This window comes from Schistocerca piceifrons, chromosome 2 (assembly GCF_021461385.2).
Source record: "Schistocerca piceifrons isolate TAMUIC-IGC-003096 chromosome 2, iqSchPice1.1, whole genome shotgun sequence".
Classification (NCBI taxonomy): domain Eukaryota; kingdom Metazoa; phylum Arthropoda; class Insecta; order Orthoptera; family Acrididae; genus Schistocerca; species Schistocerca piceifrons.
The window spans coordinates 1,098,984,959-1,099,010,784 of NC_060139.1; the positions used below are offsets into that span (position 1 = coordinate 1,098,984,959).

Sequence of the window (25,826 nt, forward strand, 5' to 3'; positions counted from 1 at the left end):
CACCAGTCTAAACAGTAAAACCACCTACCACACAACTTACTTTTTACTGCTGATGCCACATACAGACAGCGCCCACCTCATTCCAAACTCATGACATCCTTCATGATCTCCATAATCAGCTACATAGAACTTGATGACAACTATTTATTCACAACTGATACAAAAGATTTATATGTTTGCATCTGTTACTGTCCTTCAGAGTAGTCACCAGCATTGTGTAGAACCCGTTGCCAGTGATGTGGAAGGTGTAGTATACCGTTAGGAGAGCCTATTCTGTTGATGGTGCAAATGGAGCGGTCTACTGCCTGTCGAATCTCTGGAACAGTTCTGAAGCGAATGTCACGAACTGGTTCCTTCATCTTTGGAATCAAATCAAAGTCACAGGGACTTAAGTCCAGGAAGTGTGGTGGGTGGTACGGTACTTCCCAGTCCCATCGACCAAACAGAGCAGCCACAGCTTGCACTGTATGCCCCGTGCATTGTCATGCAATATGATGGGTGAGTTGCACAGAAAGTGTCGACTCCTCTTTGGCAAAGCTGGTTCCAGATGATACTCCAAAAACGAACAGTAATACTGTGCATTGATGGTCTGCCATGGAGGAACGTAATGCATTAGGATAACACAGTTACACTTGTACACGAGAATCACAATAACTTTAGACCACTCCATTCACACCATCAACAGAACAGGCTCTGCTAATGGTGTAGTACGCCTTCCACATCACTGGCAACAGGTTCTACACAATGCTGGTGACTTCTTTGAAGGACAATAAGAGGTTTAAACATGTAACTCTTTTGTATTGGTTGTGAATAAATAGTTGCCACTATTCAAGTTCCAACCCTTGTACTTATGAATGACCACTTTACCTTTCAGAAGCAAATATACAAACAAATCAGGTTCATAGCCATGGGAACCAGGATGGATCCTCCCTATGCAAACCTTGTCATTGTTAACATGGAGGGGGCTTTCCTGGGATCCATAAACCTGGAGTCCCTCATTTGGTTTTGGTACATTGGTGATATCTCTACCATATGGACTTGTGACCTCCCCTTCTCTCTTTGCTCCGTTTCTTTCACTGATCTTTCCTCTTCTTTCTTCCTTCTTCATACCACGGCTATATCTCAGGGTTTTCAATGCAGAAATGTAGTGAGAAGGGGGCACATGTGGGTGGTGGTTCACAATATCGTAGTGCTGTGAGGGAGCATCACTCATGCCTGTGGTTTGAGAAGACTGACGACTGAAGTACGAATATTTCTCAAAAGAAAAACAGGTATGTGCTCTCTTTTCTTTTAAAATTATAAATAGTAGCGAAGCTAGTACTATCTATCGTTCTACTAAACTGAATGAGCGTGACACCATTGATGGAAGTTTCAACCTCGAAAGAAGTTTACTAATACTAATTAGCAGAAATAAAAAAAAAATCATCCAATCCAGAAGTCACTCACAGTTAGAGTAATTAGTTTCTAATGTGTGTGTAGTAACACACACACTTCCCTCCAATACTAATTTGTCAGTCCCTTGTTGTCTCAGAAAGTGTCCTATCAATTGATCACTTCTTTTGGTCAAGCTGTACCATAGGTTCCTTGTCTCCCCAATTCTATTCAGTACCTCCTCATTAGTTACATGATCTACCTGTCTTCAGCATGCTTTTGCAGCACCGCATTTCGAAAGCTTCTGTTCTCTTCTTGTCTAAACTATTTATCATCCATGTTTCACTTCCACACCTGGCTGCACTCCATACTAATACTTTCAGAAAAGACTATCTGACAATTAAATATGTACATTTGATGTTAACAAAATTCTCTTCTTCATAAATGCTTTTCTTGTGATTGCCACTCTACGTATTATATCCTCTCAACTTTGGATGTCATCAGTTCATCAGTTATTTTACTCCTCAAATAGCAAACTCATCTACTACTTTCTGTGTCTCGTTTCCCAATCTAATTACCTTAGCATCACCTGATTTAATTCAACTACATTCCATTATCCTTGTTTTGCATTTGTTAATGTTCATCTAACATTCTCCTTTGAAGACACTGCCCATTCCATTCAATTGCTCTTCCAAGTCCTTTGCTGTCTCTGACAGAATTACATTGTCATTGGCAAACCTCATAGTTTTTGACATCTTCAACTTTTGTGGTCCTGTCCTCCTCAGTTGCGCGTAATACTACGGTATATTGATAATTTTCACTTATGAACCGTCTGACAGCAATTGAATAAAACGCAATTTCATTGCCATACTCGTTTCGCCTTTATTTTCTGCAAGGCATCATCAGTGGCCTGGAATATGTACATATGTTAGCTATTTTATTTACATTTTTGTCACTGTGCCTATAGGTTATAAACAGTTCTGGTGATTGGTATTTCCTATTAAGTAGTAATGTTTTGAACTGTACTTACAAGTTGCGTAGACAGTTTCTTACATATTACGCTCCTGTTGCATTTTTGGTGTTGTTCTTCTTCCTATGAGCGCCAATTTGCTGTTTTTTCCACATTCCACAGCGCTATGCACTGAACGCTTGTTTTAATGCAATGTTTTGGTTTCTGTTGCCGACTGTCAAATGTTTTTGCCAAAGATCAAATATTACTGCCAAACTTATGAGTGTAACTATTGAAGTATCTGTGGTCTGTTCGTGTATGCATTTGTGTGTGCGTTTGTGTATGTGTGTGTGTGTGTGTGTGTGTGTGTGTGTGTGTGTGTGTGTGTTTTGGTGTGGTATTAATTTAATTTAATTGTATTTATTTATTTATTTTTGTTTTTGTCCTGTGTATGTGTGTGTGTGTGTGTGTGTGTGTGTGTGTGTTTTGGTGTGATATGTATTTTTTTGGGCTGCGTGTGTGTGTCTGTCTGTATTTTGGTGTTATGTAATTTTTTTTTTTTTTTTTTTTTTTTTTTTTTTTTTTTTTTTTTTTTTTTTGTGTGTGTGTGTGTGTGTGTGTGTGTGTGTGTGTGTGTGGGGGGGGGGGGGCTGTGTGTGTGTGTGTGTGTGTGTGTCTAGATGGTGTGGGGAAGAGTTTTTTTTATGTTAACATTTCCTTTATTTAGTGCCATACGCGTTTCGCCTTTATTTTCTGCAAGGCATCATCAGTGGCCTGGAATATGTACATATGTTAGCTATTTTATTTACATTTTTGTCACTGTGCCTATAGGTTATAAACAGTTCTGGTGGTTGGTATTTCCTATTAAGTAGTAATGTTTTGAACTTTTCTTGAAATTGGAGTTACTACATTCTTCTTCAAGTCTGATGGTATTTTGCCTGTCTCGTACATCTTGCTCACCAGATGGAAGATCTTTGTCTTGGCTGGCTTTCAGTAGTTCTGTCAGTAAGCTCACTACTCTTGGGGCCATGTTTCATCTTAGATAGTTTTTATTTTTTCTGCCTGAACTTTAATTCCTACTCCAAATTTTTCTTTGGTTTCCTTTACTGCTTGCTAAATGTAGATTGAGGATAGGCAACAATCGTGTTTCACTCGCTTGTCACTCACTGCTTCCCTCTCGTGCCCCTCGTCTCTTTATAACAACCTTCTGGTTTCTGTACAAGCTGTAAATAGCATTTTTCTCCCTCTGTTTACCCCTGAGAGCTTCAGAATTTCAAAGAGAGTATTCCATTTAGCATAGTCGGAAGCTTTCTGGTTTGCCTCTCCTTAAACGATCTTCTAACATAAGTAATAGGGTCAGTATTGCCTCTCATGGTCATACATTTTTCCAGAATCCAATCTAATTTTCCCTATGGCCTATTTCTACCATTGTTTTATTCATCTATAAAAAATTTGTGTTAGCATTTTGCAACCAAAGCTTATTAAACTGATTGTTCAGTAATTTTCACACCTATCAGCAGCTACTTTTCTTGAAATTGGAGTTACTACATTCTTCTTCAAGTCTGATGGTATTTTGCCTGTCTCGTACATCTTGTTCACCAGATGGAAGATCTTTGTCTTGGCTGGCTTTCAGTAGTTCTGGCAGTAAGCTCACTACTCCTGGGGCCATGTTTCAGCTTAGATCTTTCAGACCTTTGTCAAATTGTTCTCACAGTATCATATCTGCCATCTCATCTTTATATGCGTCCATTTCCCTTTCTATAATATTGCTTTCAAGCTCATCTTTATTGTGTAGACCATCTATATACTCCTTCCACCTAACAGATTTCCCCTATTTGGTTAGAACTGATTTACAGTCTGAGCTCTTGATATTCATACAGCTGCTTCTCATTTCCCCAAAAGCCTCTCTAATTTTTGTGTGAGTGGTATCTATCTTTCCCCTAGTAAAATATGCTCCTAAATCTGTACAATTGTCCTCTAACCATTCCTGCTTAGCTTTTTTAATATTCTGTCAATCTCATTTTTTTAAAATGTTTGTACTTCCTTTTGCCTGCTGTATCTGCTGCATCTTTAAATTTTCTCTTTTCATCAATTAAAATCAATATCTCCTTTGTTATCCAAGGATTCCTACTAGGCCATGTCTTTTTACCTATTTGATCCTCTGCTGCCTTCACTAATTCATATCCCAAAGCTACCCATTCTTCTTCTACTGTTTTCCTTTGCCCTGTTCTAATCAATCATTGTATAATGCTCCCTCTGAAGATCTTAACAACCTCTGGTTCTTTCAATTTATCCAGGTCCCCCAATCTCTTTAATTTCCTACCTTTTTCCAATTTCTTCAATTTTAATATACAGTTCACAATCAATAAATTGTGGTCAGAGTTCACATCTGCCCCTGGAAATATCTTACAATGTAAAATCTGCTTCCTAAATCTCTGCCTAACCATTATATAATCACTCTGAAATCTTCTGGTGTCTCCAGGTCTCTTCCATGTATACAATCTTCTTTTATGATTCTTGAACCAAGTGTTAGTGACAATTAAATTATGGTCTGTGTGAAATCCTACCAGGCAGCCTCCTCTTTCATTCCTTTCCACCAGTCCATATTTACCTACTATTTTTCCTTCTTTTCATTTTCCTGCAGACAGCTCCCAGTTCCCCATCACAATAAATTTTCATATACTTTAACTATCTGAATAATTTTGTTTATCTCATCATACATTTCTTGAGTCTCCTCACCATCTGCGGTGCTAGTTGGCATGTAAATTTGTACCACTGTGGTAGATGTGGGTTTCATGTCTATCTTCTTATGATAATGCATTCATTAAGTTGTTCATAGTATCTTACCCTCATTCGTATTTTCTTATTCATTATTAAACATACTCCTGAATTACCCCTGTTTGATTTTGTATTTATAACCCTGTACTCACGTGACCAGAAGTCACGTTCCTCCTCCCACCGAAGTTCACTAATTCCCACTATATCTAACTTCATCCTATCCATTTCCATTTTTAAATTTTCTAACCTACGTGCCTGATTGAGGGATCTAACATTCCACGCTCCGATCAGTAGAGTGTCAGCTTTCTCTCTCCCGATCAGTAGCATGCCAGTTTTCTTTCTCCTGATAGTGACATCCTCCTGAGTACTCCCTACACGGGGATCCAAATGGGGGACTATTTTACCTCCAGAATATTTTACCCAAGAGAATGCCATCATCATTCAACCACAGTGAAAAGCTGCATACGTTCAGGAAAAATTATGACTGTAGTTTCCCTTCGCTTTCAGCCGTTCACACTACCAGCACAGCAAAGTCGTTTTGGTTGATGTTATGGGGCCAGACTCTTGCCCCTGCAGCTACTGGAAAGAACTACACATTTGTCTGGCCTCTCAACAGATGCCCCCCTGTTGTAGTTGTATCATCAGTGCAGCTGTCAGCTATCTGTATCGCTGAGACACACGAGTCATCCCACTGGCGGCAAGCTCCATGGTTCATATTGTAGTATTCTGGATCGTGTAACACTTTCCTTACTGAGTGTGATCTACACACTTTTGTCCACATTAAAACTAAAAACAATCAACAGTAGAAATATTATGACAGCTGCCATCACTTCTCTGTCAAATGTTACCTCCCATGTAGCCTTGGCATTTGAGGCAAACGTATTTGTTCAGTGACAGATTCTTTACGGCAATACACTGGAATTCCCACCTCAACGTTCACTGAATGTAACTACCATGCAGCCTATCTCAAAAAGTGAATTCCCAGGCCATCACATCCAATCCTGGTATGATGGCTGATCCTTCCAGTAAACAATTTTGGACTACATCTCCAGTCACTCTGTACTCTCTTAGTCCTAAATGTATTCATCTGTTACTTCCACAAAGCTATACTTTCCCCCTTTCCCTGTGCTATTTCTCATACCCCTGCGACTGTACCCAGTGTTAGATTTGCCCTATGTACTCTCTTACCACCACCTATACCAGCCCTGTAACTGGCAAAATATATACTATGAAAGGTGCTTGTGAAATGACATGCTATGTACCATCTGTTATGTAAACACTGTTCAGCCTTCTACATTGACATAACTATGACCAAGTTATCAGTCATGATGAATAGGTATAGGCAGAGGGTGTATACTGCCAACACACAATATCCTGTTGCAGAGCATGCTCCACAACGTGACAGTCATGATCTCGGTGCCTGTTTCATCACGTGTGCCATCTGGATTGTTCCCCCTGACACCAATTTCTCAGAACTCTGCAGGCGGGAACTGGTGTTACAAAATATCCTTAATTGTCGCCACCCACCTGGCCTACATTTACATTAGAAAATGTAGAATCAAAACATCTTTAGCAATCAAAATTTAGATTTGTTATTTTATTTGTGCAACCAGTTTCAGCACTACATTATACCATCTTCTGGCCACCTGACCGATATGTAGGAAAGATCCCACCTCTTGTCCAGTTAAAACAGTGGCCAGCATTCAGTGACTGGTATCCATAGATTTCTTCTTAACACACCAATCCCCTAGATCATCTATAGTTCACGTACAGGGAAATAAAACTACTGCTATGGAAAAGAATGGGAGAAGTTGGAATAATTTTGAGGAAAAACTATGGCTCATGTGTCAAGGGATATGCGCAATATAGCTCTCGAATAATATTAGTCAAACTAGAAACTACGCCAAAGGACACTTTGATAATAAAAATACACATGCCAACATCCAAAGAAGAAGATGGTGAAGAGATGGAAATAATACATAGAGGAGTTGTATGCCGGGACACCTCTTTCGGAGGGAGTAATAGGAAGAGAAGAACAAGTAGACGAAGATTACAAGGAAGATGACATTCTGCAAGAAGGATCTGACAGAGCTCTAAAAGAACTATGGGACAACAAAGCAATGGTTATTGATGACATCCCTGCAGACCTAATAAAGAATGTTGGTGACAGCATGAAAATGATGCTGCTTAAACTTATTAGGTCCATCTATAACACAGGAGAGATACCGACAGGCTTCCTGAAATGTATCGTTGTTCCTATACCAAAGAAGGCAGCAGCTACAAAATGTGAACAGTACTGAACTCTAAGCCTAATATCACATGCATAAAAAATTCTCATAAAAATAGTGCTGAAGAGAAGGTGGAGGATATGCTGAGTGGAGATCAGTTTGGTTTCAGAAGGGATTGGGAGTAATAGAGGTGATTCTGGCACTGAGACTCGTTATTGAAAAGCAGTTACAGAAAAATAAACCAACTTATATTGCCTTTGTAGACATGAAAAAGGCATTTGATAACGTTATCTGGCAGGGGATGTTCAGAATGCTGAGGAAAAGTGGAATAAATTACAGAGACATCCGTGTGATACTCAGTTTCTATAAGAATGAGGTGGCAGTGTTTAGGAACTGTCACCAGGAACAAGAAGCAAATATTAGAAAAGGGGTAAGACATGGATGTGCTCTCCCTGCTCTTATATTAAATGCTTACATCCAAGAAGCTATAGACCAAGTTCGATAAACTACTGAGGTGGGGATCAAAATTAATGGGCAGAAGATAGACATGCTACATTATGCAGATGATATTGCTATAGTCACGGAGACAAAAGAAGATCTAGAGGAAGTCCTCAGAACAATGGAAAAAATTCTATGCAATCAGTATGGAATGAGAATAAACAAGAAAAAGACTAAAGTGATTGTATGCAGTAAAGGAGCAAATATGAACAACTGAGAATGATAATTGGAAGAGAGGAGCTGGAAGTGATAGAGGAATTTACTTACCTGGGAAGCAAAATCCCAAGGGATGGTAGAAGCCTGAAAGAAATTGCGAGCAGACTACAAAAGGCCAAAATTGCATTTAATCAGAGAAGGAACTTACTCACCAGAAACATCAGTCTGAAAATAAGGGAACGTATCATGAAAGGTTTCGTTTTGAGTTGGAACATCATTGGAACAATAGCAGAAGGAGCTATTGAGGGAAGGAATTGGCGGGGGTGACCAAGGATATCATACATGCAACAGATCATGAATGACACTGGATGTAACACATACATTGAAATGAAGAGGAAGGCAAACAGAAAAGAGGAATGGCACTCTGCTGCAAACCAACCTCAGGCTTGAACACTAAAGGAAAAGAAAATGGAAAAAGAATTAAACGCTTTGCCTAGCAAAGTGCAAATGGACGTTAATGCGTATTGTGATTTAGTGTGGAGTGAAGTACATAATCATTTGAAAGAAGTTCATAAGAAAGTACAAACCTCACAAAACCAAATCTCAGGTACATGAAGTGGGTCAAAATGTTAGAGCAGGGAAAATTATTGAACAAAATTTTGAGTCCCCAAGCGACTTTGATTGGTTTGGAAGAGAGATTACAGGAGTTCGTACAACAAAAGGGCAGAATACAGTTAAATCTAATAGTATTACAACCAATTCTATGAGAAATACTGTATACCACAGATAGGAAATACAGATTTATTTATTTGTTTATGTCCTGAATTTTTGAGGTACATATACCATACCTTAGATGTTGGGCAAAATGACATTACATTAATATGCTGTTACATTGATTGTATACATTACATTTATAAATTGTTACATTGTTATATTGCCATATTGTTACATTACATTTTTATATTGTTACAACCAAAATTAACTTATTTTTCAAGATAGTGTGTTACTGAGTAAAAACTGTTTTCCAAGAGATATGAAGTTACAGATTTTTTAAAGCTATGGATTTTGTTTGTGGGCTTTAAGTTACTTGGCAGCTTATTAAACAAATGTGAACCTCAGTGATATACACCTTTCTTGTACAGTGTGGTATAACAATGATGTCTGTGTATGTCACTATTTGCCCTTGTATGGTGTTCATGTACAGATTTATTTTGAATAAATACATTTCCATTTTTAGCATGCTTTTTGTAGGTACATTACAACTTCCAGTATATAGATACATGGCAGGGGTAGAATCCCCAGTTCTTTAAAGAATGATTTGCATGATTTTCGGCTGTTAGCATTTTTCATTATCCTCACAATCTTTTTTTGTTTCCGGAATGTGGTTATGCTATGAGGAGAATTTCCCCAGAATATGATGCCATATCTCAATAGGGAGTGTATGCAAGCGTAATACACCGCTCTAACTGTTTCAGGACTTGTGTTGTTTCATATAATCCTCATCCCATAAGTCATTTTCGATAGTTTAGAATTTAATGATGTGATGTGGGAATTCCATTTAAGATTGTCTTGTAAGTAGATGCCAAGAAATTTTGTTTCAGTGACACTGTTAATTCTTTGGTTTTCCATGGACATGTTTGGTTTTAATGGTTTTTTATTTTGTTGTGTATGGAAGTGTAAGACGATTGTTTTTTGAGGGTTCATCAGTAATTTATTCCTCATAAACCATTCTGTGACATTTTCATTTGTGACTTTATCATTTAAACTTACAGCCATTTCGTTTTCACCTTCAATTAATATGCTTGTTTCATCTGCAAATAGCACTGGTTCAGAGTGTTGAACATGAAGGGGAAGTCGTTTATGAAAATTATGAAGAGAAAGGGACCTAAAATTGAGCCTTGTGGTACACCGTGGGTTAATGTGGAAGGTTTCGATTGATAAGCTTGGAGTTCGTTTTTCCCATGTGTTATCTGAGAGCGATTTTCTAGGTAGGAGTTCAGCCACTCGTGTGGCAGGCCTCTTACACCATACCACTCTAACTTTCTTAGGAGAATTTCATGGTCTATTACATCATATGCTTTTGTTAAATCCAGGAAAATCCCCGAAACATTTTTGTGATTATCCACTGAATTTAAAATACGATTCATGAGGCTAAATGTGGCTGTTTCACTACTGCACTGAGGCGTGAAGCCATGCTGACATCCTGAGATCATATTTTTTTTGTTAAAGAAATAAGTTAATTGTAGCAGAACTAGTTTTTCAATGATTTTTGAAAAACCTGAGAGGAGTGACACAGGCCTATAGTTGACCATCTGCTGCCAATCGCCCTTTTTGTAAAGGGGTACAGCTTTTGCAGTTTTGAAGTGTTGTGGGAAAATACCACTTGATAGCGAAGAATTGCGTATATCAAGCAGTGGTGCGAGTATCTGTTCAGCAGATACTTTTATAATATAGTCTGGCACATTGTCAACTCTGGCTGAATATTTATTTTTTAATGACTTTATGCTGTTTAACAGTTCTTCCCTACTTATTGGTCGAAGGAACATGGATGTATTTGTTACACTATTTCCAGAAATTTCCTGTAATATTTTGTTTGATGTTTTTCCCATTTCTTCCTTCACTAGCTCACCAGCAATATTGGTGTAGTAAGTATTGAAGTGGTTAGCAATTATTTTGGATCAGTGATCTTGCTGCTTGCCTGTGCCAGTACAATATTTTTGTGTGTTTCCACCTTTCCAGTTAGTCTCTGTACCGTGTTCCACATTGTCTTAGGTTTGTTTGATGATTCCATAATAAGTTTGTCATTTTCCCCTAATTTTGCTTCCATTATTACACGACTCAGAGTTAACTTGTATTTTTTGAAGGAATGAGCAAATTCAGGGCTGCTATCTGTTTTTGATAGTGCAAAAAGTTCTCTTTTTCTTCTACATGATACTTTGATCCATGATGTAATCCGAGTTTTGGGTTTGCTGGGGCCTTTACAAATTATTTTCTTTTTTGGAAATGCAATTTCGAAACAATGCCTGTAAACTTCCATGAAATCATCCAGCTTTTCATCTGTGTTGTAACTGTTGTAGATTTTATTCCACGAGTGGGTACTTAGCATATGTTTGAAGTGCTCAATATTTTGCATGCTGAATTTTCTGTTGTAGATAACACTTCCATTCCTAGACAAATCAATACTTTTGCATACAGCAAGTAGCTGTGCATTGTGGTCACGGTAGCCGGTATTAAAGTTTTCTGAGGTGTGCATGTCAGTGTTTACAAAGATCTGATCAATAGGTGTAGCACTAGTTTTTGTTATGTGTGTAGGGGAGTTTATTTTAGTGCACAGGTTATATTCTTGAATAATATTAAGGAAAAGGAATTTTTCTCCTTGAGCACTGTGTGTTAAGAGTTCAATATTAAAATCTCCACACAGAACTATAGTTTTGCAAGTATTTTTATGTTTCCCTAGTGCAAGGCCAAGTTTTTTAAAGAAAATGTTTACATTGCTGTTGGGTGATCTGTAAACACACATTATTATAGCTTTTCCTGATGTTATTTCAATATCTGAGGCTTCAAAGTGTTTTTCGCTTCCTAGGTGATTTACACAGTCTATTATCTTATAGTGTTTGGTTTCTTTTACATAAATGCAGGTTCCTCCAAGCTTTGATATTGATCTGCAAAAGTAGTTTACCAGAGTGAAACCGGTTATGTTTGAATACTGTAAATGGTCCTTCTCTAGCCAGTGCTCACAAAAACATAAATCTGATACCTCCTTCCACTCATTGCTAAGAAGCACATTTATTTCATCAAGTTTGTTTGGTAGGGACTGTAGGTTTTGGTGAACGACTTTTAAAGTGTGTGTATAAGTTTGTTCTGTAACACATTCCCCTGTGGCACCCTCAGCTACTCTAAAAAACATCTACCTGTCCCTTGGTGCGTGTTTCTTCCCAGCCATTTATCCAATGTGTTTTGGACCATTTTTGTGTTATTCTTTCTTTCCTTGGGTTTCATCCTTCCTTGTGGGTCAATTTGGACCCCTTTAACATGTTCTGCTTTGTTTTTTGGGCTTTCATTGCCTGTTACGAGCCAATTATCCAACGTAGTGGTAAGTTTTCTAGTGTAATGCTTTAAAAAATTATATATTTTCTCTGTTAGGTATTGTTTACCAGCATAGTTTAGATGAAGTCCGTGTCTGGTGTGCATGGATTTTTCAAGAGTGTTTACATCTATTACACTTGCATGCTCAAATTTTCCACAAACATCCTTCATGTCAGAGTTTATCTTAATCACTAATTGATTTACACATGACCAGGAAGTTAGGTCATGCCTCTGTGATTGGTTAATAACTAACACATTCATGTGGATTGTCTGCTGCAGTACACATTTAAGAGCTATTTTTATTTCGTTAGCTTGATCCCTCGGAACATCGTTCGCACCTCCAAAAATTACCACTTAGTCTGATGGTCCAAAGTTTTTGCAAGAGTTTTCAACTGGTTTTGTTACTTCCGAAATACGAGCTCCTGGTTTCGCGATACTCATGACATTGTAGCTTGGTAAAAGGCTTGACACTCTTTCTGCAATTTGATGACCGTGACTGTCGGTGAGTATAAGGACCTGTCGATCTTTTTTGAACAGTCTGAGCTGGTCTATATTGTTTTGTTCTGTGTTGTTTGTCATAGTGTTACCCGAAATGCATGTTTCTGTATATTTTTTATTGTTTGAAACAGATGGGCACTTTAGACACTTTAGAATATGCAAAAATAGAATTTAAAACTAATGAGACTAATAATAATGTTGGCACACCTCATGAGTTTTTTGAGGATCAAATGGGAAAGGGAATAAATTTTCCTAAGTAGTTCCCAAAATTCAAACCATATGGTGAAATACATCCAGCACATTTATAAGGATGTTCTTTAGATCATTACCAAGAAGATGGGATGACTCCTGAAAGGTAGATATAATGCTTAGTTATTGTGGACCTTACAAGGCACTGTTCCTGATTGATTCAAATACAGGCCAGGAAAGGAGACTTCAGAGTTTGGTACAGTTAAGAAATATATACCACCAGGAGAATTTGCATACTCCGCAAATTCAGCAGAATAGCACCCATTGGACATCTGGGGATACTACTTCTTTAGTTTCTTCAAAGCCATTTCTTCTCTTTACACGTTTCTGTGATCTGTACCTCTTACTAATCTATTTTATTTAATAACTAAATAACATCCTAGTTTGTGAAAATAAGAATATAGCCATCACACTTGCTATGTGGATAACTAGATTTTTTAAAAATTTATTTATTTAAAGTATTAATTATATGATGATGTTTGTTTCTTACAGAAAAAGGACACACACATATGTATCCTGTTATGAATAACTGGGATTTTATATTTTTTTTGCAAAGAACAGAACAAAATGACAGGCTTTCAGTTGGTTTCATATGGAAAGTTATTTGTGGGTAGTTGATAAAGATGAAAATAGATGGACTGACTTCTGATAATGACGACTAATGATTTAATATTTTTTTTTCCTTGTTTCACATGTTGTTGTTCTTTCTCTCAATGTTTACCGTACATTTGCTAAGTTTAGTTTTTGGGATTTGCGACAGTAAAGTTGCAAAAAGTCCATTCAGTAGGGAATGCCAAACACATTCTCCCTCTGGCATCACAACGAAGAACTTTATCGAAAGTGGAAGTTCCTTGGGGGTGGGAGGTGGTAAGGAGTTCTGTCTTTTTGGGCTATCTTCTTTCTTTCAACCTTAACAAATCTGTTTTTTACTTTCTTTTCTTCCTTCTCCACCAGGAGTACCATTTCTGTCTTTCTCTATTTTCTTGTCCACACAACCTGTTGTCAAAGGATGACCAAAGAGATACACATATGATGATGTGACTTGGACAAATGGATGTAATTTTTATGCTGTACACTTACTATTTATAACTTCAGTACATTGCATGTTAGGCATGTCACATGTTGTGGGGGAAAATAACGGGAATGCCCCTGCATGCAACATAACAGTCTGAAATGCGATGTACTAACGTGAGCGCAATGGGTAGTAGTAGCGGACATGAAAAGTAGGTTATATTTAAGTAACATAATGTTCCAACACTGTTAGAGGGCATAAATGATAGTTAATCACCTAGATATATATTACAATGTAACAGTTTTATAACATAAATGGCAATGGAGAAACAAAAATAGACTTCTGTTGCCCACCCAAGCAGATTTTGTCATCAGATAAAATTCAAAGTCTTCAAAGGATGAGTGTGGCATTTCAGTACTTGCAGTGTATACTTTGCAAAATTTTATTAATAAATTGAGTTGTACATGTTGGTGTGTTATAATTTTAAATGCAAACATAGTAGCAGGTCGAAATTATCCTAAGGAAAGGAAATGAACATGGGAATATTGTTACCCAATGTTATCTGTTAACACAGATGTGGTTTCATACATCAACAAACATATGGGTAAAAACAGTATTGTATAAGGAGTATTGTGCAGTATGCATTAAAACTGCCATAAAGACACGTCAGGAGTGAAGGAAACCCTTCCTGTCATGATATGAGAAATGAAATTTTGCTGTGCAGACAGGTTTTATATGGAGAAGTGTGTGGGCTGCTTTAGGTGAGTTGAAGGTGTCGAAAGAGGCTGTGCCATGCCTGAGGTCAGGTGCATTCAAAAAAAGAAATGGCCTGTACCGTATTTTGTGTAGAGGAGTCTGGGGATAGGTATGCTCAACAGAGGTGCCTGTTCCTTCGGTTACGTGAATCCACAGAGGGATAACCTAAACCATTTGTGGTAGGAAATCAATAGGGGACATTTTCATCTGAAAGGAAGAATAGTTGTACAGTTGCTTCCCATAGGAAGAATTGAACCCAGTTATTAAGGTTCACTCTGTCAAAGGGGTATCCAAACTAGTTAGGAACAAACAAATTTATCCTGCAACCAGTGTGTGGTAATCTGCATCCCGTGTATTTTTATGCTCTTAGATCTGAGATATGGATGGTTAAGGATGACATTAAATACATTATGTTAAACCACAGTTGTTATCTAATGTTGTATTTTGGTTTAAATGAAGAAAACACATCTCATGACCTTATCACCTAAAAGCACAGTTAATGTTAGGGAGTGTGTAATGAATGAGCACGAACAGCATGGTGTCCTTAATTACTAGAGATATCTTCCCTGCAAACTCTTTGAGATCAAGTAAAAGTCATGCATGAACATTTAAAGAAAATATTCTATATATGTAATGAGAATAAATGAAATGGTTGCCAAATTGTAATATAGCACCAGCATATTTCATTTAATTGTAGAGTGTGCGTTAAACAAGTTTTGTACAACATCTTTCATCTCACTGGGGGAATCTGCTATCTAACAAGGGCTATTCATGAGAATGATCTATGTTCCACTGAGGCTGCTCAGACTGGCAAAAGAGGGTCATGTCTCTTGTAAACATTTTATACAGTGGGTAAAGTACACTGTATGTGCCCTGATATGTGAAGAGTGCAGATTGTGCATATGCAGTGATGTAATACAGTATGGAAGCCGTGGTGTGGTGAGTGTGGTAACATGAGCTGGACATGGACATTTATGCATTGGTGACACCCCATGAAGGTGTCATGAACATCTCAGAGAAAACAGATTCAGTTTCAGATTCTTTTGCCATTGACAACAGTTACAATAGGCTTTTCCAGTTATAGCAAGTTACATTTACAATCAAAGTATTAAAACTAATATTCATATTACATGTAGAAATCAAGTATCTTACATAAAGCTGTGATCTTAAATATTAATACACTAGACTCTTGCTAAACTGGCCATTCCTCGCACATATGGGTGCCAGATTAGTGGAAGGGCCAGATTGTTGAGAGTGTTTAAAATTTAGTATAAACACAGAGGGATTGAACTTTATCAAATCAAAAAATACATTCATTCTTACAGAGAACTTAGTCCTTGAGTGTGTACATGCATATTAGTATCACTTCACACTCACTATTAAACATGTCCCAAAGTTTTAGTTGTCTCCATGACAATATGTGGCTGTTGTATGCTTTAACACACAACTGCTCTACAAGCATTTCACTGGTCCTGTCATGTTTCTGATTGTTGCATAATGTTCTCCAGGAAGCATCTCCAGCTTCAGAACCAGCAGTTTGAGATATCCTAATGTTCTCTCCTCCTATGTCCTCTTCTTTATCAGTTTCATCATAACTTTCCTGCAAGCTTATGCTTACTTCTTTTCTGTTGAAGTTTGGTCACAAATAGCTGCTCATCCAACACTGTTGCCAGCAACAATGGTTTTCTGTGAAGAACCTCAGTTCAGTTTACATCTAATTTTGAGTTTCTGCTTGAGGTCCAGCATAACTTGTTTCCCTTTAGAAGGCATCACAATGATCTGTAAGGAAAGCCACAGTTTCAAAGTGTAGAGGAATGTTGAACATTATAGTTAACTAACAACATTGATGCAGACGAAATTTCATTATTGTAGGTGTCATCTCAGGTTGAACGATTATAGGCTGGAATTGTGCTGGATTACTGAGAGGCCGGACTACTGAGAGTTTAGTGTATCAGCTCTGTCCGTGTTATATCTTTCATATTGTAACATTAATTTTTTATTAGTCAGTCATATAGTTTAAGTTTGAATATTTTAAATGGCAAGGATCAAGCAGCGAAAGGAAACTTGTTAATAATTTTGAGGGCATTCACTTTATGGGAGTTTCCTGTTATTGCTAATCTGTACCTTGGAATGCCAATGTTTATCTTATTTCTAGTGTCATGTTTGTGAATTTTTTCCCTGATGACACATTTTTTAATGTTGTTCTTGACAAAGAATGCAGACTCGTAGATTCACAGATTCAATGCTGTTAGTATCCTAAGCCTGGTAAAAAGACAGTGGCAGTGCTTTTAAGTACCAGCCTGTCATAGTACTAGGACAATTCTTATTTGGACTTTTAAAATTTTTGTGATATGAGGAGAATGAGCCCATATGAGTAGGCCGTATATGTAACTGAAAGAGTGCAAAATACATCATACAGAGATAATTATTGCTGACCATATCTCTTAGTTTCCACATGAGATAGGGCATTTATGAAATCTTTTTACAGACTTGTTTGATATGTTCTTCTGAATAGAGTTTGGCATCAATATGTATTCCTAAGAGCTTGACACATCTATTATCTACATTCTTGGACTAACATAAGCTTTTGGATGCCATGATGTGAAATAAATAACAGTGTATCATCAGCGTAGCAGATAATCAACTGTAGTAGACAATGGGGTATGTCATTGACTGTCACAATGGAGAAGAATGGGCCACAGACAAAGTCTGTGGAACACCTGTGCCAATTTCTACTAAGAGGAAGTCTCTATTTATAATTGAGACAGACAGTCTTCTTGTGTTCAGGTTGTAGCAGCTCTGCCTGCTTTATTTATTTCATTTGGTGTCCTCTGTGTCAATGTTCTGCATTGCTACACTGGCTGAAAAATGGGTTGTGGATTCCGACACTGACTACTCTAAATAATGTAGCCGACAGGTGCATAGTTGCATTTCACTGTACTTTAATTCCACTGTTCACAACCCCCCAGTAATGCACAGTTATTTGGCCAGTGCACTATTGTTTAACTTTTGATAAGCCTCATTAATAGTTTGCAGGCAAACCTCCACATACTGCTGCAATAGTTTTCTGTTGAACATCCAAGAGCAGTAAAAACCTAACCACAAAGCTCACAGTTCTTGAAGAATAGAAAGGTACATATGGAGCAGACACTTTCATTGTTTTTACACATGGCCTAAATGTTTAACACTTATTCCACAAATAAGTTGAAGCATTGTTGTTGATCTAACCAACACAGGTTTCTCGTCTGGAACTCGGCCCTGGACTGACTGTCTTGTGACCAAAAATCAGGCCCTTATATATCATCACAATAGTAGGTCCTGAAACTACACATTGTTTGAAGTTTACTTTACAGAAATTGCAATTAAAACTTAACTCATTAAATAAATTGAATACTTTGAAAAATTGCATCTTTTTAATAGTTTTTTCTACTGCAAGGGTTAAGCTGAATTACTTGTTTAAATCAAGAAATTAACAAATATAAGTATGCAAACAATACTTTGGACAAAACTGTTCATTACTTTGGAATTAATTAAGAGCCAGCTTTGCTAACATGTTTCCGAATAGAGCCAAATACATCGTTTAAGAATACTATTAGTTATTTCTCCAAATGTTTATAATTAGTTCAGACTTTATATTTGTTTATAAGTCAACAATAGAATTTAAGTTATGAAACAATTACTGATTTCACCCTATAACAAAAGATACTAAATAGGAATAGTCAAAATAAATTAGAAAAATCAAATACATACATTACATAAGCACAAAATTAGATCTGGTATTATTTACCTTAAAACTGAGGACCAGTCTTTCTCTTTTATGAAAATGCAGATTATTCTCATGTGTGTTAATGGTAATTAGTTAAAAGTGAAAAAAAGAATTTAAGGAGGCAGATGGAAAAACAAGAGGGGAAGTAAAAATATCCCAGCTTGCTTCGTCACAAGGTAGGAAAAAATTACTGCTAATTTGGATTTTTGAGTACAATAATAGTATAATTTTGTTAGCCGTACGTTAAAAGAAATGTAATCAAATGCTTTACTTAGATCATATAACGGAAATGTCACTGTCTTCTTATTATCAAAAGCTGTTAAAGTCTGATCAACAATTTCCAGAACAGCTGTCATGGTATTTTTACCTGGCTAAAATCTGTATTGACTGTTGCTAAGCAAATCGTGCTTTTCCAAATAAATGGTTAATTGAAGGTACATGAGTGAGTGAAATATTTTACAGAATAATGGAACATTTTAACAGGTTTCTAGAAAGTTTCTTACCTGTATTTAATGAAATATTCCCACTTAAATTATTCCACACAAATGTGTCGAATAAGCTAAATTGGATCAACGCTGGAATAAAAATATCCAATTGGAAGAAAAGACAGCTGCACAAGGAGTTGAAATACAACAAAGACCTTGTTTTCATAAATTATGTCAAATGGTATAAAGGCTTATTTAAAAGGGTAATGAAGTTGCAAAAGAAATGGCAAATAATAAATACAGCTTGGCTCATAAAAACAAATCAAAGGTAGTGTGGTCTGTCGTAAAATAAGAACTGGTGATGAGAACTAAAAGCAAAGTTATCTCCAGAATTAAGGTGGGAAATTAAACTATAACAAATCCTGCTCTGATTTCAGAATCTCTTAACAATTTTTTTATAAATGTATCAAAATCAGTTGCAGATGTAGATGGATATACCGAAAAAGTACAGTTAGGTCAGAAGGCAGAAGAATGCTTTAACAAACGTGGAATGGAATACCTACTACAGTAGTTAAATCAGCTGCACCTACTACAGTAGTTAAATCAGCTGCCAGGATAATAGCTCACTCCCTTTGTTCAATAATCAATGAATCACTCGAAGAAGGCCACTTTCTAGACACCCTGAAGCATGCAGAGGTAAAACCTTTGTTAAAAAATGGCTCAAGATAAGATATGGGAAACTGCTACTCAATCTCTATTCTCCCAATTTTCTCAAAAATATCTGAAAAAGTGGTAGTAATGCAAATCGAAAAATTTATAGAAAAATCAAACGTATTGTCAGATAGTCAATACGGCTTTCAGAAAGGCAAAAACACAATAGATGCCATAAATGAGTATGTGAAAAAAATTTGTTCTGTGTTATGCAAGTCTAACAAAGTTGCAGGATTGTTCTGTGACCTCACAAAAGCAGTTGATGGTGTAAACCATCAATTGCTCATCTATAAAATGGAAAAATATGGAATTCTATGGCATGCTGTAAAGTGGTTCAGGTCATACCTCACAAAGAGAAAACAAAGAGTAGATATATCATCAAGCAAGGGAAATTTCTTCTCTGAATGGATGATTATTTCACAAGGCATTCCACAAGGCTCAATTCTGGGTCCAATTTTATTCTTACTTTACATAAATGACTTGCCACTAAACATAAATTCACACTCAGTTTTATTCCCTGATGATACGTGTGTTCTCATCAAAAGCAGTCACTCAGAACACATTCTCTCAACTTTCATAAACCTACTAGACAGTTTAGAAAACTGGTTCCAACTAAATGTGTTAAAATTGAATATTGGAAAAACACATTTACTGCAGTTTAAAACTAAAAACTCTAAGATAAATGAAATTCATATTACCTGCAGAAACCAGGAACTGAAAGAATCAGATTGTGTTAAATTTTTAGGAATAAATTTGGACCAAAATTTATCGTGGTCTTCACATATAGAATACTTAGCAAATAAGTTAAACAGCCTAACCTTTGCTATGAAGATTTTGTCATATTCAACTAGCATGGAGATAAGAAAAGTAGTTTATCACACCTATTTTGAAGCTGTTTATGACATTATCTTTTGGGGTAATAAAAGTAAAATAATTAGAATATTAAAATTACAATAATCAATTGTTAGAATTATGTGTAACTCAAGACCAAAAAGATCTTGTCACCCACTGTTAAGAAATCTGAAAGTATTAAGTGCCCGCTGTTTGTACATCTATGAAGTGATTATTTTTGTATACAGTAACTGTACGTTATTCACAGACGACAATTTTAAGCATCGCTACAGCGCTAGGAATAAGACAGACTTCATGCTTCCTACTCACAGGTTAAAGTTATATGCACAAACCCCAGCATATATGGGCAAGAAAATCTATAACATGCTAAAAAAGAAACAAATAAACAGCATGGAGCTAGGGCAACTGAAACCAAAGATGCGCAAGTTATTAGTGGAGAAATGTTATTACTCCATAGAAGAATTTGTGAAGGGTGACATGGAATGGAAGTCTGAGCAAGGAAACATCATCTGTAAATTAAACTTAGCAGTTTTCTGTCAAATAAGTGATGGTAAAATTACGTTCACTACATAAACACTGTTGTTATATATTACTTCGTAATACATATAAACTGGAGTGTTGTATTATTGTTTTTGTAATACCATATATACAAATTGTAATTGTTATGTAAATGTAATGTTGACGAGTCCCGAGTATATCAGATCTATGATTTGAGTTTGTATGTTATGGGATAATAAAAATTCTGATTCTGATTGAAACTAGTTGGCCTTAGCAGCCAGAGATTGTAGTCATGTGTGTGTGAGAATTGCATGTGTGTGTGTGTGTGTGTGTGTGTGTGTGTGTGTGTGTGTGTGTGTGTGTGTGTGTTTTGTTTATTTCCAATGAATGCCTTGTTGGTCTAGAGATTGCTTTCTGATGGTCTTTTTTTGTGCCTATCTGTGACTCAGCATCTCTGCTATGTGGTGCGTAGGAACTATCCTTTTCATAGTATTGTAATATTCCATTGTAGATTTACAGTGTTTATTTTTATCAATGCTTTCTTTGTCAAGCAAACATTCGTCTTAATGTGGCATATCCAACCTATGCACACTGTAATTGTCTAAGTTGGAACTGCTCAAATGCTGAAAAAGAATTTTCGTCATTGCTCTTAGTCTTGGTAGAGACCACTACCAGTACTACTTCATCATGTCACAAGCTAAATTCTAGAGACACATCACTTTTGTCTTTCAAAGGTATAACTTGCTTAATACCGTGCTGCACATTTGATTTCATAGAACTATATCTGAGATCTTATGACTAACAAAGGCCTTTCCCAATCTGTTGATGTATAAACTATGTGCCATATGAAATCATCTTCCTAGTGTGTTTTTATCAATGTATGTTGTATTTTTAAAGCCTCTGTATACATATTGCCCAGCCTTTTCCTTTTTTTTAATACTTCCTTTTTCACACAGGGCCACTTGTGCAGGTCGTGGCATAAGGGTACAGAAAAAAGTGCTCACATTCATGTTTCTGAATTTGTGCAGCCTCTGTTTAAAGGAAAACACAATATCTTTTGGATCATTCTTTGCTATGTCTTTTGTCCCTGCAAAAAAGACAAAAAAATCACTATCGTATAGCCCTGAGATTTTTTTGTGGCTGATTACAGTTGCTGCCTTGAAATTTGTATCTGGTTTCACAATGCTGTTGATCTCACATCTACACATACTTCAAAGTTCAGAGGCAATTCCTCAACCATGGCTATCAGCATAAATGTCAATATTGCACATACTTGTTGAGGTAAAATAACTGTTGTTTGGTGTATAATCACTAGTGGTACCTGCAGTCTTTTGAATCACATATTCCAAGTTGTTATTTTTGTCAGTGAGAGATGACAATACCTAAAGAGAATATCTGATAATCAGTTAATGAAAATGCCTACTGTTCATAATCCCTTTATGCTGGTTACTATTTGACTGTGAAATACCACCCTGTTTCATATTGTCTGCGCCATCTTTGATCTTGCCATGCAATTCCATGCTGTTCACAGTTTTTGCACTGTCCATATTAGAAAATATTTGAAAAACAGTGTCATTCACTAAATATTAGTGTCTCATGCAGTCTTCAGTGGTTTTCATTTTATGTCTACTGTTTTTATATGGCATTTTGTCTACTTTTCTGAGTTGTTTGAACTACCTTGCAGAAGATTTGCCGAGTCTTGCATCAATAGTGACTCAATTTCTTTCTTTAAGAAGTTTTGAGATACCCAATAATGAGTTGCAGACTTGTTATTCATTCTTTTAATTTCATAATATCATCTTTACACATTGCACACACTTGCTGTTTCACTACCCAATTCATGATTTTTTACAATGACGCTTTATGAACTTTCAATCAGGCCACCATCTGGGTCACATGTATGTGAATGGACATACTACCGCGTAAATACTCAAGACAAATGAAGATTGTAAATCTTAGATCTCAAGTCAAGTTCAAAGTGGTCACATGTATTCACTGATGTATTCGAATTTGTGAGTTACTGATATTTGACGACTGTTTTGGAAAATGCATAGTCACAGGTAACTTAGACCACATCACTCTAATAGGTCTGCCACACAGTGTCCCCTACTCATGGTGTTATAGTCAAGTCGCTACATGCACGTGTGCGCGCGCCCACACACACACACACACACACACACACACACACACACACACAGACACAATAGAAAGGGAAACATAGCAGGCCATCACTTTGCATTTGCGTTAGTTATTCTCTTCAAAATTCTCGGAAAACAGAAAATTTCTCTGTTTTCATACAACTAATACATGTCCTGCACTAGGGAACCAAAATGGAGTGTTAAGTGGAGAATTTGTAACTCCTTGTGTACTTTGTTACCCTTGTGTGTGTGTGTGTGTGTGTGTGTGTGTGTGTGTGTGTGTGTGTGTGTGTCATCCTTACCTCATAAATACTTTCTGGTCATCATTCTCGAACTTAATAACTTTTGTGGTCCTGCTATGTAGTGCCATATTTCCATGCCATAGGCCTTCTTCAACTTGTGGCAACATGCAGGTGCTGGAAGAGAGCTTCAGTCTGTCCAAACTACATAAGCAGTTTGTGTCAACTCATCTATATTGTACATGCAGTGTTTATCTCATGCATCTCCAGTTATGATAATGGATGAACAGCTTTATCTTATTTCATAGCTCATGACAGATTACAGCATACAAGGTGCATTCCATAAGTAACGCGACCAAATTCATAAAAAAATCATTTATTGAATATATTCGTACAAATATTCAAAAATTTTCAAAATAGCACCCTCTTGCGTCGATACACTTCTGGAGGTGGTGTTTCCATGCCTGGAAGGCATCCAGGAATGCCTTTTTCAGAATGTCCTTTAAAGCTGATGTAACATCTGCCTGGATGCTTTCAATCGTGTCCCAATGTTTTCCTTTCATGACTCCTTTTAACCGAGGAAACAAAAAACAGTCAGCAGGAGCCAGGTCAGGACTGTAGGGAGGCTGGGGTCTCAGTCCTGGCCAGGAAGTCGTTGACAATGAAGGTGCTGTGACTCGGCGTATTGTCGCTTTGGCAGTGCGAGACCCTCCTTATCAGTCTTTTGAGCACTTCCAAGTAGAAAGCTGAGTTGACTGTAGTCCTGGTAGGTACAAATTCATGGTGGACAATGCCTCTGATGTCAAAGAAGCCAATGAGCACGGTTTTGATCCTGGACTTGCTCATGCGTGCGTTCTTGGGACGGGCCGACGATGGGGTGTGCCGCTCTGAACTGCCTTTTTGTCTCAGGGTCGTACTCAAAAATCCATGACTCATCACCAGTGATAACTGAGTTAAAAAATGAGGATCATTTTCACACATTCCCAACATTTCTCGTCACTGAAGCACTCGCATATGCTTGTGTTCGTTAGTCAACACTTTTGGGATGAGTTTGGCACACACCTTTCTCACATTCAAATCTTTGGTCACAATGCGGAAAACAGTTGTTTTTGACACGGTTAGAGTTTGTGCTATCAATTGAAGGCTCAGCTGTCTGTCAAAGTTGAAACAATCACACACATTTTTGTCGACTCGTACGCTCGACGGCCGTCCTCTGCGAGGTTCGTCTGTGATCTCCTCTTGGCCCTACATGAATGACTTGTGCCATCGGAAAACTTGTGATTTGGACAAGTAATCATTCCCAAAGGCATGCCGAAATAATGGAAACGTTTCGGTAGCGGACTTCCCAAGTTTAACACAAAATTTGATAACGTACCATTACTCTACAGAATGATCCATTGTGCTGTGTTACATAAACTCAAAACGTGGTTGACAGAAATGCACGTCCTGACTCTCTAGCAGCTCGCAGCTGAATGAGACAAAGAGTGTTTTGAAGCTAACACCCCCCTCCACTTAGCCCAGCTAGTTACAACACGCTGTGGTATACCGTTGCGTCAGAAAAAAATTAGTCGCATTACTTATGGAACGCATTCTGTATACATGTATTGCTTTGCCGTAAGCAGACAAGAGAATGACAATTCTTAAAGTGATTTTTCTGCTGTTTATGATTGTTTAAATTCTTGCATGCATTGTTTTGCTCTGTGACATCCAAGTGACTATAATGTCCAAGGAACATACACTCCACCACAGAAGGTGCCACTGTGCCTCGCTGATATCTGGAACTGACATGACTTACACTTAAACTGCATTCATAAAACAAATGCACACAGTCGGATGTTCTATGATTAACAGCTACATAAACTACAATTTCACTTGTTATCATCTTTTGTTGACATAAGAGGGAGAAAAGAGGAACGTGTTATTCCTAAGAATCCCACATTACACCACACGATATAAATCCTCGAATTTTGTAGTAAATACCGTGAATAGACTTTGTGGTTATGTTGGCTTTCGGTGATTCTACTGCAGATTTCTTTTCTTTGCACAGGCTCTCTCTGAAGAGATTCAAGCCAAAGAAAAGGTGGCTGCAGCAACAGAAGCAGAAATTGATACTGCAAGGAACCAGTATGTGCCTGTATCCAAACATTCTTCAGTCTTATTTTTTTCCATCTCTGAACTTGCAAATATTGATCCAATGTACCAATACTCATTGGTATGGTTTTTAAATCTTTATGTCCAGGTAAGTAATAATACAAAATTGTACACAGAAACATAAGTAAGTGGCAATACTAGTAATAAAACACATCTTTGGAATCAGTCATATGTCAGGAAAGGTTGTTTTGAATGGCAGTAAGAGCGTGTGCATTGAGGGTGTAAATGCACATTGGAGGTGGCATCGACAGTGACAAGCAGGGCAGTAAAGGGACAGGAAATGTGGATAGTTAGTATTGAGGACAGTTCCTGTCTTTTGTGAGTGGAGGTAGGTTGCAAGTAATTTTAGAAAGTATGGTGTTGGTTAGCAGTGCAAGGAGCTGAGGAGATTAGATAAAACAGTGCTATTAGATACTTGTGTCTCATACTAGTTAGGTGTTGCCTTGACAATGTGGATTTTCCCCC

The 25,826-nt window shown here is 37.2% G+C and overlaps 1 protein-coding gene across 1 annotated transcript in view; it reads left to right on the plus strand.

Annotated features, from left to right (window-relative positions):
- LOC124776158 (dynein axonemal heavy chain 3) overlaps window positions 1-25,826 on the plus strand; it is a 1,197,897-nt gene that overhangs the window by 922,983 nt on the left and 249,088 nt on the right. The window contains exon 53 of the mRNA XM_047250998.1: window positions 25,258-25,449. Within this exon, the coding sequence (XP_047106954.1) occupies window positions 25,258-25,449 (192 nt within the window). The remainder of the gene's footprint in view (window positions 1-25,257; window positions 25,450-25,826) is intronic.